Source organism: Sinocyclocheilus rhinocerous, unplaced genomic scaffold (assembly GCF_001515625.1).
Source record: "Sinocyclocheilus rhinocerous isolate Xijiao unplaced genomic scaffold, SAMN03320098_v1.1 scaffold3980, whole genome shotgun sequence".
Lineage (NCBI taxonomy): Eukaryota > Metazoa > Chordata > Actinopteri > Cypriniformes > Cyprinidae > Sinocyclocheilus > Sinocyclocheilus rhinocerous.
The window spans coordinates 80,369-98,221 of NW_015648640.1; the positions used below are offsets into that span (position 1 = coordinate 80,369).

A 17,853-nucleotide genomic window follows, 5' to 3' on the forward strand; every position below is an offset into this window, starting at 1 on the left:
TTTTTTTACAGGTACCAATCACACAGAATCAATGCAAATCTGAGAGCAGAATACAAGTCAGCATTTTATTCTTTAAAAATAAGAATACATTAGAATTCCATTACATATTTCTAACAAAAAACACTTATGACTGATAAATAACATTAATATTAAAATGTACAGGTGAACATTGATTCAATTATTGATTGTGCCAGGCCATCATTTTGATATCACCACAGTGCTGACACATTTGACAAATGTTTTACAGTTGTTTTTGCATACTAAAGTGAAATTCACAGCCTCACTCATTCTTGCTTCTACACACCCATGAACCTTCTCTTTTTACAGGCCAAACAACATTTGTACAGTGTCAGGAAACAAGCCTTTATCCAAACCTCAAATGCCATCACCAAAGAGGTACAGAATATTTGAACCACAAATGTCTAAATTCATTAAACAGTGTGTTACACAGCAAAATAATAATATTCAGTAGACAGAGTGTCATAATAAAAATTCAGATGCTACTTCAAGATTCCTTTAAAGGGGTCATGTGATGCGTTTTCATGCTTTCCTTTTTCTTTAGTGTGTTATGTAGCCGTTTGGGCATGTATAAGATCTGCAAAGTTATAAAGTTCAGTGTCCCACAAAAGGATTTTTTCTATCTAAAAGAGAAGGCTGACTGAAACCTGCCAAAAACCCCCTGATTGAATTCTCCCTCACATATCTACTTCACTATTTGGAAATATTTGCATAATGCCGACCAAACTTATACGCAAAGAAACATTAAAGCATGCTAACATATTTTATTACACCCAATACACAAAATAGTGATCTTTGAAAATAGAATCATATGACCCCTTTAACTGAACAGTTGCCATGATAAATGCAGATATACTGTAAATGTGATTTTTTTTTTCTTTTTTCACCATGCACCTGTAACGAATCAGCTCATGGGAAATATAACAAAATATATATTGTGTGTTTGAGTGGTCCAGACGCTACACACCTCAGTGAACCAAAATCATACTCGGTGAGTATATTATTTATTTTTACAATCACTTTATTAAAATGTGGAAAACATTCAATATTCTGAAATAAGTTGTTGACTGACCTCTGTGTCTGTGTTTTATTTTTTCTTTAATTACTATTATTTTATTTTATTTTGTATTTTTTACATTAAGAGTGATTATGAGGCTGTTTACAACAACATGGGCAAGCTCAGCGTGTATTAAAATGTCTGATGATGGTGAACAAAACAAAATATGCTCAGCAGAATGTATGCTTTAAGAAATATAATCACTGTGTTTGAGTCTGTAGCATGTATTGACTTTATCAATGCTTTCCAGTATGTTTGTGTGAAAATATAAAGGTTAAAGAGATGGGTCTTCAATCTAGATTTAAACTGACAAGAGTGTGTCAGCCAATGCAGTGTTTAGAGAACCAGGCTAATATGGCCATAATTCTAGCTGCTGCATTTTGGATGAGCTGGAGTTTGTTTATTAAGAGCAACCACTCAGTAAAGCATTACAATAATCTAGCCTTGAATTCATGAATTCACTTTTCTGCATCTGACATTGAGAGCATGTCATAATTTAGAGATTTTGTAAGATGGAAAAATGTGCATTTACAATCACTGTAAAGCTGCTTTGAAACAATCTGTATTGAAGGAAGTGCTATATTAATAAAGGTGACTTCACTTTTGATTATAATATGTGGTTTATACGGTGGTCGAGAAGTGCAAAGCAGATCACAATTCTGAAAACAAAATAACAAATTACAAACGCAAATGCAAGTCTAAAAAACAAAATAACAATTCAGAAAGCACAACAACAATTCAGAAAACATTATAACAAGTCAGAAAACACAATGACAAATTCGAAAACAAAATAACAAGTCAGAAAACACAACGACAAATCAGACAAACCGGAAAAGGTAGGTATAGTTTGAGACAGCGCCATTGGTTTGGGATTACTCACCGCTGACTGGACGAGACATCTGTCAATCAACGAACACAGGAAAAACCAGCAGAAGAACAGCAGAGTCGCGGTAGAAAGTTCGGAGATGGTATTAAAGTAGCTCAGTTTAAATGTATTGTATAAACTGCCCTTACTCTGGAATAAAAAATACGGGGTTTTATTTACATTTAGTTAAAAGTAACTGTAATTCATCAGCTCTAGTGGCGCAGATGGATAAGTGCGTGCCCTTGTCTTTTTGACGCGATCGACCCGGGTTCGATCCCGCCTTTTGCCGAACTTTTTTTTCCTCCCTTTTCAAATCTCGTATTAGCAATGGATTCTATTTACACTAAGTGACAATAGCAGTATTTTTAGCAATATGCTATTTACACATAGTGCAAATACCTATTTACACTATGTTAAAATAGCAGGATTTATACTATCAAGTATACTACTTGTTGCAAATAGTGGCAATTATCTGCACTTCAGTATTGTAGTACATTATAAAACAGTATGCAATAATAACGTATTGAGTGTAAATTATAATTTTAATTTTAATTATTAAATGGATGCCACCTTATTGATACAATAAAGCCCTCCCTACACCTACCCTAACCCTACCCAATACTTTATTTTCAACTTTTTGATTATTTCCGTAATTTTTATTGAAAATAAATGCCTTTACGATGTGATACGAGATTTGAAAAGGGAGAAAAAAAAAGTTAAAGGCGGGATCGAACCCGGGTCGATCGCGTCAAAAAGCCAAGGGCACACCCGCTTATCCATCTGCACCACTGGAACTAATGCTTTACAGCCACTTTTAACTAAATGTAGTTATACACTCCGTATTTTTAATTCCAGAGTAAGGGCAATTCATACAATACATTTAAACTGAGCTACTTTAATACCATCTCCGAACTTTCTACCACGATTCTGCTGTTCTACGGCTGGTTCTTCCTCTATACGTTGATTGACAGATGTCTCGTCCAGTCAGCGGTGAGTAATCCCAAACCAATGGCGCTGTCTCAAACTATACCTACCTCTTCCGGTTTGTCTGAATTGTCGTTTTTCAGAATTGTGATCTGCTTTGCACTTCTCTGCCACCGTAGGTTTATGTGTGGACTCATATTCAGAATTTCAATTTAGATGAATTGCATGTATCACAGGACAATTTCGAATTAATATGAAGATATATTTGGAGCTCAAAACTATTTATGAGAAGCGTTTATCTTAAAGTCACATCTCTCAACAGACGGAGAATCTGGAGCCAATTTTCTAGGTAATAAATATATAACTTCTTGTGTTTATTCCCTATGCTTTATAATTAAATAATAAAATCATATAATTTGATAATTTTATTATTTTTGTTCCCAATCCCCCATAACCAATGCAAATCTGAGAAATCTCAGAATACAAGTCAGTATTTTATTCTATAAAAATAATAGTTTCTATTATTATTTTTTCATACATTGTTTCCATACATCCCCCACCCCTTTTAATGTTTCTCTCCACACTCATTGGTTGAGCCACTGTGGTTGTGTCAGGTCCTGCAGTGTTTGGGGGAAATCATTTTACAAATCTTTCACAGTTGTCTTTGCACATTGAACAAGAAAAAAATCTTCATAAAATTCACAGCATCACACATTCTAGTGTAACGGAAGCCAGCTGATAAGAGCTGTGCGGTTAAAACTCACTCCACTGATCTCAAGAGGCGCACTAGCGACTGACATTATAGAGGCTGTGGTCTTTAGCATCCTTGTTAGCGTGCCCGCCTCCCAGGCCAGAAACACCGGTTCAAATTCCGCTCGGAACAAGTGAGGGGAGTAGAACCGGAGGGGTTACATATCCATCACTCACTGATGACTCTTCTATATTCACAGAATAAACAACACATGTATTGTCCCAGAAAACATGCTTTTCTCCAAACCTTGTGCACCAACCCCAAAGAGGTACAGAGAATTTGAACCACATCTGTCTCTCAAAGCCTAAACTTATTACAAACCATGTAACACTATTCAATCTGTGAGCAGAGTGTCATAATAAAAGTTCCTGTGCTACTTCCTGATTCCTTTAACTTAATAGTTGCCTTGATAAATGCAGATATCTATGTTTTTTTCCCCCACCATGCACCTCAGCAAACCAAAATCCTACTCAGTAAGTGTATTATTTATTTCTACCATTATGTTATTAAACTGTGGAAAACATAGGCCTAGTTAGATGCTGTGGTTTCAAATGTTGATAAGTTATTTACTGACCTCTGTTGATTATGCCCACATGGATGATCTCAATGTGCATGGAAATATCTGATGAACAAAACAAGGATCAACAATGTTTTTTTACTTTAATGCTCAAAATAAATACATACAGAAGATTGCATACTATCAGAAACATAGTCTGAGTCTGTATCGTGTATTGATTTTATTAATATTGTTGTCTCTGCTCTACTCTGCCATTTATCAACACTTTCCAGCATGTTTGTGTGAGAACATAAGTATAAATAAATATGGCATTAAAAATGGATCCAAAAATGCTATCCATTCTAGCACCTCGATTTATATATTAATCCATATACTCATCATGTGCTTTATATCACCCATAACTAATCTGCATTTGTTCCATACATTAATAGACCAAAATGCATGGTAGGTGTTAATGACGTCAGTATCTTTTCATAACGGCTCCCTTTCCAATGCAGTCAGAGACAGTCCTCTACAGCAACCAACACTGCTTGCTTGGACATTTAGGCTTTTAAATGAATTTGCCAGAGAAGAAACACCACATGTACCAGTCACATTCAACACATTTCCCAACAGATTTCTTCCCCAGAATATTGTTAATTGACCATGATTCTAGTTGTTTTTAACATAAAATGCAATTAGAATTAACTTAATTTGCACATCTTCTCATTCACTTAAATATCCAGGTAATGCCTCTATGAATCATCAGAGGTCAAAGTTCAACTACAGTAATTAATTCATACTGTAAGAACATTTTACCAGGAAACCAGCAAATCTGTACAATATGCAGTACTTTAGCAAACAGTAAATTGTGCTGTTGTATATATTATTGCAAATTTGTTTGCAAATTTAACATTTGAAAGTAAACTGCTACTGAATTAACAGACTGATTAAACCAAATGCTGCCAGAAATAATCATCTTTGTAAAAATGATTGTGATTCTAATTGGACACAATAACAAGTTAAGATTTAATAACTAGCTGTGCTACACGTTTTGTACTTTGTTTTTAAATGTAGGCTACCACTTGTGGTGGCGCTGTTGTCAGGAAATACTGTTTTTGACTGCAGTGTCACAAGCGCATTGCTGTGATGAACTCTAACACTTAATAAGACCAAGGATGTATTTTTATTCCTGGTGGGCATTGAAATCACTTTTCTGAAAAATGCGTTTCTCCTTTCTCTCACTTCTCTAATTTTTCTCTTCTTGGTAAAAGGTTCTTATCCACTCCTCTACATAGGACTACTGAGAAGGTAAGAATGAAAAAATAAAATTGTTAAAGTGCTTTAGAAGAACACAGAAGGGAGAGAGAGAAAAAATGAATTACTATGAAGAACTACAATTCAAGTTATAAACTGTTAGGCAACTCTGGAGATTCATGCATTATTGACAATTACCTTTGGTTTTTGTTTATGTATTCACCCAGGAACATGAAAGCATCGCATCTACTTCATTTACTTTTCCAAGGTACAGTTTCTGTTTTCCTCTTTTAGGCATGTTTTGGGGCATATTTTGTCACATTAAATGTTTGTATACATTTATTAATATAATTTGACATAAATGTACATGAATTTAGGTTTTTCCACATCAGGCTACTCAGTTATCAAATACCAAAATCGAATCGAAATAATACAATCAAATACCACCCAATCAATACAATCTTACAGACACTCAGAAAACTTTACAGCAGTCAAAAAAGTCAGCTTCACAAGATCATTCATAGGTTTTATTCCGAAATAAAATGATAAGCTATAAAACAGACACTACACTCTAAAAATGCTGGGTTGTTTCAACACAATTTTGGGTCAAATATGGACTAACCCAACTGTTGGGTTAAATTTTGGTTACATTTTTAAATGAACTTTTTAACCCAACAGTTGGGTTAGTCCATATTTGACCCAAAATTGGGTTGAAACAACCCAGCATTTTTTAGAGTGTAATATCATCAGTTTACTCAACATTTAGAAAGAAAGGGTTAAACTCATAAGCTAATGTGCAGAAGCATTAGCCTTAACACTGTAAATGTATGTACGTGTGGCATTTCGAGGGCGTTGTAGATTTATGTTGCCTCAAGGTGTCGTTGGCAAAGGACTACAGATCAAAATGGAGGCTCTCTAAAAACTACAACACCCAGGTCACCAATGAAGTCTAGACAAATAAACAAAATTTGTATAATTGACAAGCACTGTGACTAAAAACAAACTCTGTCACCGCATAGAATTTTATTGAGATCTTGACTCAAAAATGTATTTTTTTTTTTTCTTGGACAATATGGAAACAACGTTATTTCTAAACAATATAGAATAACAATTGACACATTCCCATTACGTTTCACAACTAACTTCACAAAATTCTCATACTATAGACCAACTTTACACACGTGTCCATATAGCAAACCAGACATCACTCTGAACGGTATAGAGGGCTAATTAGATATTCTGAGAACGAAGTAGATGATGTCTAATATAAGTTGCCATACCACTTAACATATTTGGCCGTGTAGATGTTCATTGGATGATATAAAGCAAGCAATGCTTATCTAGTTGCAATATAATTTTTATGTATTTTCTGTATGAAGGCAATATCTATGGAAATGTCTGATGAAAATGCTACACGTCAAAACCAAAATGGGCTCAATATAGTGTTTTTATAAAGATCAACAATGTCAAACTTCATTAATAATAATAATACTAAAAAAAATTGTCATGCATTTTATGTAGCATCAAATTATTATGCCTTCCAATGCAATACTTAACACACTTTTATACTATATGCATTTATCTTTGGAATTCCATATCCTTTGGGCAGGTTTGAGCAAACAACTGCTCTGAAGTATCGTTCTGAATATATATAAATTAAGATGATTGTTAAACATTTCTCTACTACTTTTGTACCCGACTATTAAATATGATTCAATCATAGTATGTCCAATTAAAGTTTCATATTAAATTATTTTATTTGTGAACAATTATTTTGCTTCTCATGTTATAAAAAACGTGTGATGTAATACCTTCCTGAAATCACTAAGACTGGGAGACTTTTTTTTTTTTAATTCACAGTTTTATGCAACCAGTCAAATGCTCTCAGCTTGGCAGTTCAACAATTCAGTAAAAAGCAAGTGCTTTACAGTGGCAAATACAAATGTTTAATGAAATTACAAAGCTATATCGCATGTTGCATTTCACACAAAGTAGTAAAAACAAAAATGTCACACCATTTTTGGCAATTTTCCATGCAAGAATTGATCACACAAATATATGATAATAAAATAGTATTTTTAAAATTATATATATATATATATATATATATATATATATATGCAAAAATAAAAAGTGAAGGAGTAGAAGTCACTTATAGAATCATAATTTATATAATATTTTCACTTTCAAATAACTCTATATAGACTGATATTATAAGTATAATACAGATTAAGGATATAATACTTGGTATTGATACTTAAATTGGAAACTCCTTTATGCTTTTATGGCTGAATATGCAGTTATATCTTCGTCATCAGAGCTTGAACTGCTAAGGCGGCTCTTCTGGTTATGTTTGGGTTGTTTAGCAGCAGGCTTGGCGGAACAAGACACAGTGGTGTAATTCACCTCTTCTTCTTCGCTGGTATCAGATTCCCAGTCCATATTTGTGAATGGAAGTTTTGGCACACATGCAGAAGTAACATTCTCATAATCTGGATTTTCTGATCGGGAATTCTAGGAAGATGAAGAAATAATAAAACAAATGTTCTCAATATACAGTTGTATGTAAAAGTGCTCCATATAATTTCTGGTTTATCCTTATTGTGAACAACTTATTGTGTTTGTTGAACATCTTATCTTATTGTGTTTGTTCTGTAGACATATGGTAACTACAACTATTCTCAACAGAATATACGTAATTATGTAAACAATTTTTTTGTTAAACATGAACAAAATGTAAATAATGAACAAGTACATCATAACTCCATCTTCCAAACCGTTTTTCTTCCCCTCTTATCCTCAATTGCTACAGTAAGCCTATAATAAGTATTTTATATTTTAGACCTGTCGGGGCGGACTTCGCGGGAAATTGCATACACACAGTGTAACTTTTTAATATTCTAACATATTCCGAAGAAGGCTTACCGTTGTCTGCTTATTTTTTGATACCATAGCGTAGACTGCTGAACCTTCAGGTACTCTAAAATCACAATCATTCATTTAGAAGCATCATTAGTGCATTTGTCATATATTTAAATGAGCATGGAAATTGTACTTTTTCCCCTGATTTCATAATAAATACAAAGTTCTAACTGGTGTTTGACTTCAAATTTTCATTTTCCCTATCTGCTTTACCTTTTATCTGGCTCATTTTGTCCCTTGAAATCAAGAGTGACATAGTTTAGTGTAGATGTAGCTGCTTCATTGTCCATATATCCAGTTTTTTGTTGTTTGGGGGACTGTCTTCCCTGTAAGAAAAAAAAACGACAACTTGCTAAGCATAAAAACATCAGTTGTTTGTGATATTGATGTTTCAATGACCTCCTGTTAAAAAAAACAAAACAAACAAACAAAAAAACATTCTCTCACCGGTTTCATTTGTGGCAGTTTAATGGCAGCATACACCGTGTGGGTATTAGATTTCGGCCTTAAGAGAAAAAAAGATGAATTAATTTCATTGCACAAAGCAGATGTCTCCATCAGTTCTGCTGCTATTACCTTGGATTAAGGTCCTGTGCTCGTGTAGGATCTTGGGAATGGGGTGTCGGACGTGATTGATTAACCCTTCCATAACCTGGATCAGGAATGCCCTCCACTGACAGATTTTCCTGGGTATTATTACGTGATCCCTAAGTGTTTAAATATTCCAAACAAAACAGGATTTATGTCTTATTAAGCAAACAGATATATTTGATTGTTTAAAAAAAATGCATATTAAGGTGATTTCAGTATACTGTAAGTAGCCCAGTTGCGAAACAAACAGAAGTAAAATAACCAATGAAAGTAAGTTTGCCACTGTAGAAGAGCGTGACAGGAATACTGGAAAAAAGCAGAATGGATCATCTGCTCCACTTTGCTGATCTGATCTTGCCTTGATGATAGTCCTGTAAAATGACAAGCACAATAATTGGAATAACTGACAACTTCAAACTCAATACCTAATAGAACTACTAATATACAGATAAACTAATAAATGATACAAGCTTATTTAGTGATATTTTTCACTTAACATTTAGAAAAAGAAAGAGGAATGCACCTGCGTATCAGAAAGACGGCCACAACAATGAGAATCAACAGGAGAATGATGGGTAAGATGACCTGGTAGATCACCGTAAGAGAGTTACCTAAATGAAAAGAGGTTTTTAAGACATTTTTAATACTCAACCCTTTATGACTTAATCTAACCCACATTCATGAATTAACCCAGTTAAACCAAGAAGTACAAAATGTTGAAGCATTTGGCTTTAAACATGCATTTACAATGTGCTCATGTATAATTGTACCTTTTTTAAAAAAAGGGGCAGTATGTAATATTAACAGCTAAGCGGTTGATAGATGTATTGCAGTCCAAATTCAAAATATTGGAAAAAAGGTGTTTCTACTGCCCCCTTGACGCTCACACCGGTTGCCAGATTGAGGACGCGCAGCAGAAATGAATCTTGCACTATAATTTGATGAATTGATTTATCAATGTTTTAATATGCCTCTGGTCATAGAGCTTTTTAGATGGATGACGAGGCATTTTAGGTTTGGTAGAATCTGCGATCTCTGACCCAGTTTGTTTGCTGCATGACTTCCATGGCCACAAAATGCTGTGCTTTCCATCAACTGGCAACCTAGGCTGTTGAAATTTGATTGATTAAATAGGCAGTGGGCGGAATCACACATTTCAAAGCAGAACAACTGGCTGTTGCATTGTTTTTCAGAGAAACAAGTATGTGAACTTGGCATGTTTCCTAAGGATCTTTAAACATAATGGTGTTTTTATGCTTTCATAAAGGTTTCATTAAGGTTTAATGGAATGATATGCAGACAATTATCCTACACCCTGAAAGATATCATTAAAATATTAGGTAAATAAATTGCTTGGTTACACCAAAGAGGCAGTTGTAGAAAGACGGCCATGTCTAAAGTCTGGCAGAAGAAGTTCTAGAATAGCTAAATGCAGCTAACATTTTATTCCAATTTGAGTAATTTGGTAAATACATTTTTATGATGTGTTATTTCATACTCACTGCTGATAAATAACATGATGCTATTGGATCGTGATTTTCCGATGGCATTGACTGCTGTACAGTAATACATTCCTGGGTTCTGAGGCCAAACAGTGACATTCTGCTGTGATAGTACTGTGGTGTTGTCCTCCTCTCTGTACCATTTGTAGTCAGTGGCGGGTGGATACGCAACTGCACTGCAGGTCAAATAAACTGGAATCTCCCTATTCCGCTGAGTTAAAGTTGTCATGTTATGGACAATATTTATGTTTGGAGCATCTATAGAAAGCAGGAAAACAGACATGAATACTCATAATGTTATGTAGATGGAAAGCATTGATTATGTGGCTTATTGTTATAATTGAAAGTCGTGGACAACAACACATTTTTGGATTATGTAATATTACCCAGCTATCTTGACAAAGTCATTCATTAGACTACTTAAACTAATCAAAAACATTGGACAATCTTATATCTGTCAGAAAAGTCAAATTCCAAAAATGAAGTACCTTTTTGCCTCTAAAAGCTGAAGTGTGTCAAAAAAAAAAAACTAGTAGAAAAGAGTACTCACACTTGACCTTGATCTCTACAGATGGGGATTCTGTTTTGCCAATGGAATTAAGAGCAATACAGACGTACTGACCAGAATCAGTGATTTCCAGAGAGTTAAATTGTAGTTCCCGTTTATGTCCGACTGTATTTTTCGCCCCATTAAAGCGTTTCTTCCACTCATATGAGGATGGAGCAGGTTTGGAGTGAGCCTCACATGTAAGGGTCAGCTCACTCCCAAATCTCGGTTCTCCTTTAGAACTTGCACTCACATTTTTAGGTGCATCTATACACACATGTATAAAAAGATCCAAATTATTTAGTTGAAGTAATGCTCAAAGTCCTGTTAATCAGTTTGATCGCTTTCAAGTAAATGAAAGCATCTCATGCCCCTCAAAAGTCCTTGAAATGTCTTTTAAGTAATCGTACATATTTCAATTTTGATTGATTATTACTTACGCAACACAATTAGCTCTTGTTTAGTTTCTCGATCTCCCTCTGAATTTTTTGCTTTGCATGTGTACATTCCTGCATCTGACTCAGAGACATTCATGTAGACAGTCAACATGTTTGCAGATGCAGTGCTGTTCCTTCGATTGTTCTGAATATATTTCAGATCACCCTGAGGTCCTGTCACTGTGAGGTGTGAGTCAGGGCAGCTTTGAACCGTGCAGATAATGGAGATCACTTCAAACTCTCTCACTTCCTTCTTCATGATCAAACTGAGATTAGATGGAGGATCTGCAGAGTTCAAAAGAAAAAGTGACAAAAATGATTTGGCTATTCGTGAAATCATTAACTTTGACCAGTTAAGATATAGATTTTAGAGTGAAACAGACTTACAAAGAACATCAACTTTAATGGTGTGTGATCCTGTGCCAATAGTGTTGGTAACATCACATGTGTACTGCCCTGCATGTTGAATGGTCATTTTCTTAATGTATAACTGTCCAGTTTCCATTGATAATGGGACAGAAGACAGTCCAGGTTTGTGCTTCCATGTGTACATGTGTGGTGGAGGGTTAGCATCAGCAGAGCACGTCAAAGTCAGTGGAGTGCCCATTTTTACAGAGGCCACGCCCTTTATTTTGATGTTTCTTGGTGAATCTGTGAGAACAGAAAAACTAAAATTTAGAAGAGCATCACACTCAGTACAATATAATACAATATTAATGCAGGTTTTGGTAAAAATATATTATTGTAACTTATTTATGTGAAGAGATTTATCATTCAACATGCTTTTAAATTTAAAGAATTTTAGCATTTAAATTAGTTTATTTTGCAGAAGTTTTCCAAATGACAATGAGTAATGTTAACTTTTATTATCATAACTTTAGTTAACTTTTAGAGTTTGATATCATGTTTAGCAAACAAATAATTAACACATTTGTTTGTTGAAGGAACAAATAAATAATGTAAAGTGCTACAAATAATGTAATACTTACGCATTACAGAAACCCAGAAGTAATCTGATGTTACCGTTTTTATGCCATTATCAGCCCGGCACTGGTAAGATCCTTTGTCCTCTGCAGTAACTTTACTGATGATGAATGTCTCGCTGGTTTCACTCTGGACTTGGGCATTTTTGTACCACGTAAACTTATAGACTGTTGGGTTACTTTTCTGGACTAAACACTTGAGTGCCAGTTTGTCTCCCTCTTTGAGATCTTTAACGCTGACCAGAGGTTGCAGTGAGACACCTTGTGGACCATCTAAAAAATGCAGCACACAGGCACAAGAAATGCATATTTATTACATTTTAAAGTAAAATTTAATTATTTTAACAGATGAAGCACTAATAATCTTTATGACTTTCTTCAAAGGTATCTGTTTACATAAAACATTATACTCACACTTCACATCAATTTGAATGATATTTGATTCCTTTGCTCCATGCTTGTTTTCAGCTTCACAGTAATATTCTCCACTGTCTTCTGGTTTCACACTAATTAGTGTCAAGTCAGACATTTGTTGAGCTTTTTCTGTTTTCTCTTTTTTGAACCACTTGAAGCTGACATCAGGGCGACCTGTGCTGGTGCAGGAGAGAGTGACAGAATCTCCCTCCTTTACATTTTCAGAGCTCACGGTTGCCTTTGTCTCTTTAGGTGCATCTAGAGAAGAAAAGCGATGAAGACAGCTGCCGTAAATAATGCTCAGTCAGTGACTGTGTACAGTAAATATACAGTGTTTGTTCATAAACACATGATGTACACACTCACATTCCACAGACAGTGTGATATTCCTGATCTGGCAGCTGTCCTCCCTATTTGCTGGACGACAAGACAGAATCCTGTTGTCATCTTTCCATGTCACTTTGAGCTTCAATTTGGTGACCTTTCTGCCTCCTTCTTCTTCTTCAGTCTCTATAATCGTATCAGTTGCTGAGGAGGACATCCATTCTTGCTTTTGTCCTGATGTATGGACGAGCCATTCAGGATGAAAATTGCACGAACCAAATGTGGAACAGCGAACAGTGAATTCTTCTGACTCTTGGAGTGGATTTTTCAGCTCTGATGGTTCAGTGTGCACCTTACAAGGATTGTCTGGAATCAGGAGAAGAATATGGAGTGAGAATAAGTGATCCAGAACAAAGAAATCTATTATCTGAGATAATAGATTTATCTATTATCTTAATATAATAGATTGTATTAAGAAATAATCTATTATCTCAGTTCAAAACATGTTTTTTTCTTCTATATTTCAGTTGAACATATGAAAAGTTCCAGAAGCGACAAAAATCAAGGCTTTGTGGCACAATATTCTTCTTAAGTCATATGATCTGATGATCTGCTCTGTCGTAGTTTTATTTATGTGATTATAAGACGTTTACTCGTATATTGGGAGCATTGGGATTGATTACGAGACACATGAGAGTAGCTTCTTAATGAAGACTTCAAATATATTGTCGGGTCATATGAACTATTTTATTTATTACTTGCTATTTGTAATTTCTGGAGCTACTGGTCAGATTAAGTTTCACTGTTTAAAAAAACAGCAGCATGAACTTTCTGTTAAACGTCTTTTTTATGTTTCATGGATAAAAGTAATATGGATAGTAGGGCTGGGCAAAAAAAAATCGATTTTCCGATTAATCGTTTTTTTAAATGACGTCGATTCGATATCGATTCTCAAAAGCCGCGTATCGATCTTTTCCGGGCTTTATTTCCGCACACATTTAAAACAAGATCTGATTAACGTGAATCTTATCATTAGTCTTCTCCACTAGATGTCACCCTTATTTACCTTGCGCGATGTTACAACAGAAAGCCTGTCATTCGTTCAGCGCTTATCATGGCCATACGCGTGATTCGCAATGTTCAGGTGAAGTGCTATAGTAATACTATAAATCTGCGGAAGCATTTGATATCACGCATAAGGCGCCATGATTTCCGCAATGAATGAACGGCGGATGGTGCGGTGCACTTTTTTGTTAACAAAAATGAAAAAAGAAAGAAGAAAATATTTTACCTTCAAATAGAATCTGTTGTTCTCAATGGGCGTTTTAAAAACATTCAAACCGAGAAACAAAAGGAGAACATCACCTATGTGTATTTCTAACTTGTTATATTTGCATAGTTGAGCTTTCAGACATAAAAGAAATAGGCAAAAGTGCACATTCCTGGTAGAGATAAAGAGATATGTTAATTCTGTCTTCTAAGCGTGAAGCTCACTTCCTGTGACAGTGGTTAGTTCTGTTGAAACTATTGAGAAAATAAAACCCCCTCTAATGTAGGTGTCTAACGTGCTGCAAGATCAGCAGGGGTGTACAATCATGGCCAAAAGTTTTGGCAGTGTCATAAATTTTGTGTTTTGCAAAGTTTGCTGCTTCAGTATTTGTAGATTATTTTTCCACATGTTTCTATGGTATACTGAAAAACAATGATAAGCATATAATAAGTTTTAAAGGGTTTTATTGGCAAAAAAAAAAAAAAAAGAGTCAATATTTACAGTGTTGACCCTTGTTCTTCATAACCTCTGCAGTTCGCTCTGGCATGCTGTCATGGATCGTTGGAAGAAGTCGCTCTTGCAGGATGTTTTGATACCATTCTTTATTCATGCAGTGTTTTTAGGCAGAATTATGAGAGAGCCCTCTCCCTTGGTTGAAAAGCAGCCCCACACATGGATGTCTCAGGATGCTTCACTGTTTGCACAACACAGGACTCATGGTAGCGTTCACCTTTTCTTCTCCGAAACAATCAATTTTCCAGATGCCCCAAACAGTCGGAAGGGAGCTTCATCAGAGAAAATAACGATCACTCTACACAATAATCACAGCAAATTCTTGTCTTTGGAATAAACTCCCTGGTAGTTAAAATCAACTCAATCTGAGTGTACATGCGTGACCATCAAATAGACTCCAGCACAGAGTTAAAATAACTCCGCTCTTGGAGTTGAATTTTTAACACTTTTTCAGAGTTAAAATTTAACTCTTTCTGAAGTTAAAATACTAATCCTACGGAGAGTAATTATAACTCTAAAATTGAGTTAATTATAATATGAACTCCTTATCAGTGTTAAAAATCAATATTTAAAAAATATTTAATTTAACACTTCTTAGAGTTAACATTTATTTAACACAATAAAATGTTTTATGTGAAAATGACTACACTGAATGCCATACTCTTGACTTACTGCTTTTATTTGAGCAAATCCATAGATTAGGTTTAGAAATTCCATGCATGGATACACTTCGAAAATAATTGCGGTCATAAAATAATGTAAAATCTAACAGCAAAAAATTTGCATTTAATACATGCAGCCAGCTAACAGAGTGCCAACTAGAAATGTTTAGTACATTTGTATAAAACATTGCCAACAACACATCGCTGCATTATATAAAATCAAGCTTGCAGGTTTATAAAAAAAAAGTAGTGCAGTATAGGATTGTGTAACCTGAGGAAGACGCTTATACATCAGATGAAGAAACAAGGAACAACTTGTGATACCAGGACACATTCCATGAATTGGTTTGAGGTGCCTGAACAAATGCAAAGCTGAACCAAAGGATGAAGTGCAGAGGAAACAACTTAACATTTTGGTTGAAGAACAACTTGTGATACAAGGACACATTCCATGAATTGGTTTGAGGTGCCTGAACAAATGCAAAGCTGAACCAAAGGATGAAGTGCAGAGGAAACGACTTAACATTTTAGTTGAATAAGACAATTACTGCTTGTTCAACAGCCTTGCTCTCAGTTCTTTGACTTTTGGAGTTTCTTCAGATGTATCTATATCAATTTTGTACATAATTGTCTTCAAACATGTGTACAGGCTGGACAGAGCATAATTCACACTGAAAACGAAATTGGACTTGCTCAGTCAAAAGTACCCAAGGATGTACATGACTGACAAGGCAAAACTTTTCTGTCCAAGACAATGTAAAAGGTGGAAACCTGTGCTTTTGAAGACCCTGAAGCAAGAAGATATGGTTGAGGGTTTCCTTTAGTGGTCAGGAGATGATCATCAAGACTTTGGCATGACTGAAACACAGCACAAATGCCCCTTTATAAACAATTTGTTTAAACATAGGCATTACGTACAATATTTGGAATAGGATAGAGCTGTCTTAACAAACCTTATGAAATTTCACCAGATGATATGTTGCCTCTCCAACATTGATCTTCTTGGGCTGCTTTCTTCCAGCTGATTGTGGAGTAAGAAAATCCAGCAGGACAAGTAGAGAAGCCATGTCACTGTTCCATTCTGGAGTCAGAAAATAACAGTAGTTATTTTAAACTAGTCTGTTTATGGCATCTCTAAGTTACCCCTGTGTATTGTGCATCATAATATCTTAAAATTACGAACTATTAGTGGGGTAGTTATTATAGTTGTGCTGGAGAGCAAACAATTTTTAAATTTCATACTTACTGTGCATGCGCAAAGCCAAGGGAACTGTTACTCTTACTATGTTCTTACACGCATCATGTTTTTTTTTTATGTAAATAGCTATGAACAGCATTCCCAAAGCATGAATTTACTGATGAGCTTTATTAATAGACAAAATTTTAAGAAATAACTGTATTGTGTTTTTCGCAGAATTTTTGTCAATAAAATAATCAATAAAAACTTTTTAAAAAGAAGATTGATTGACTCAAGTAACATTACTATTTTGATGATGACTGTACCTGGATCATCATTCAGTACAGCTTTCAGATGCTGTTTTAGGAGAGCAGTCTCTTTAAGGTTCCTGGCCTCCTGGATGACTTTTTCTTTAAAACTGGTGTTCCATTTTTCCAGGAACTTTGAAGCAACCTCTGCTCCAAACATCAGTGAGAACTCTTGCACAATCTAATTAAAAAAGGAAAGACAACCATTCAGACATCTAATGTAACATAATATTTTTTTAAATAAAATTTCACATTCTCATTTAATACTTACAAGTCCTTTGACATCCAAGAAATGAGGAAACATTTGTAGTACATCAGCTGATCACTGCGGGTCGGGGAGAATCTGTAGTGGAATTTACGTTACAGTCTTTATACACCACTCAAGAAAGCCTTTGTTGCTCTGAATGTCATAGAAATGTAAATATAATCTAAGAGCTGCCAACAAACCTAGCAAGGGAAAAAAGGGTACAGTGTAGTCAGAGAGGGGGCCTTAATCCAACATCACAAGGCATTTAGTTTCTGAACCTGATGCTGCTCCTTACAAATTTCTACTTCAGAAAGGTAGGGGGCGCTACATATATCCAAAATGAAAATTGAACCGACATCTTTGACGTCTTCTGTCCGTGAATTACACGTCTTTTCTGCACGTCCCTGGACGTCTAAATGTGTCATCTTCTGGATGTTTATAAGATGTGTTGCTGCATAATTTAAGTATAAGCCTGCATATAAAATAATCACACACCCATTGTGCAACATCGTGAAAGGCACATCTGAATTTGACCAATGTTCTAAAAAGGTCCAAAATCGGTCCAGTCAGACCTGAACGTCTATAAAA

The 17,853-nt window shown here is 35.1% G+C and overlaps 1 protein-coding gene across 1 annotated transcript; it reads right to left on the minus strand.

The window, feature by feature from the left end:
* Positions 1 to 7,619: 7,619 nt before the first annotated feature.
* LOC107710140 (B-cell receptor CD22-like) lies at positions 7,620 to 15,867 on the minus strand. Its single transcript, XM_016514869.1, has 15 exons — positions 15,858 to 15,867; positions 13,131 to 13,454; positions 12,765 to 13,022; positions 12,357 to 12,623; positions 11,755 to 12,018; positions 11,371 to 11,652; positions 10,934 to 11,197; positions 10,387 to 10,641; positions 9,405 to 9,492; positions 9,144 to 9,252; positions 8,867 to 8,997; positions 8,738 to 8,795; positions 8,504 to 8,616; positions 8,294 to 8,348; positions 7,620 to 7,882 (listed from the first exon to the last, which is right to left on the minus strand). Exons 1-15 carry the CDS (start codon positions 15,865 to 15,867, stop codon positions 7,643 to 7,645), a joined length of 2,718 nt encoding a protein of 905 aa, XP_016370355.1. The 3' UTR covers positions 7,620 to 7,642.
* Between the last annotated feature and the right edge of the window lie 1,986 nt (positions 15,868 to 17,853).

Excerpts from the sequence above, each read along its gene's own strand:
- LOC107710140 (XM_016514869.1), bottom strand. Across the intron at positions 12,624-12,764 it reads CATTCAAATTGATGTGAAGT|ATGGTCCACAAGGTGTCTCA; the intron begins GTGAGTATAATG and ends TGCATTTTTTAG. Across the intron at positions 8,796-8,866 it reads GCACAGGACCTTAATCCAAG|GCCGAAATCTAATACCCACA; the intron begins GTAATAGCAGCA and ends TTTTCTCTTAAG.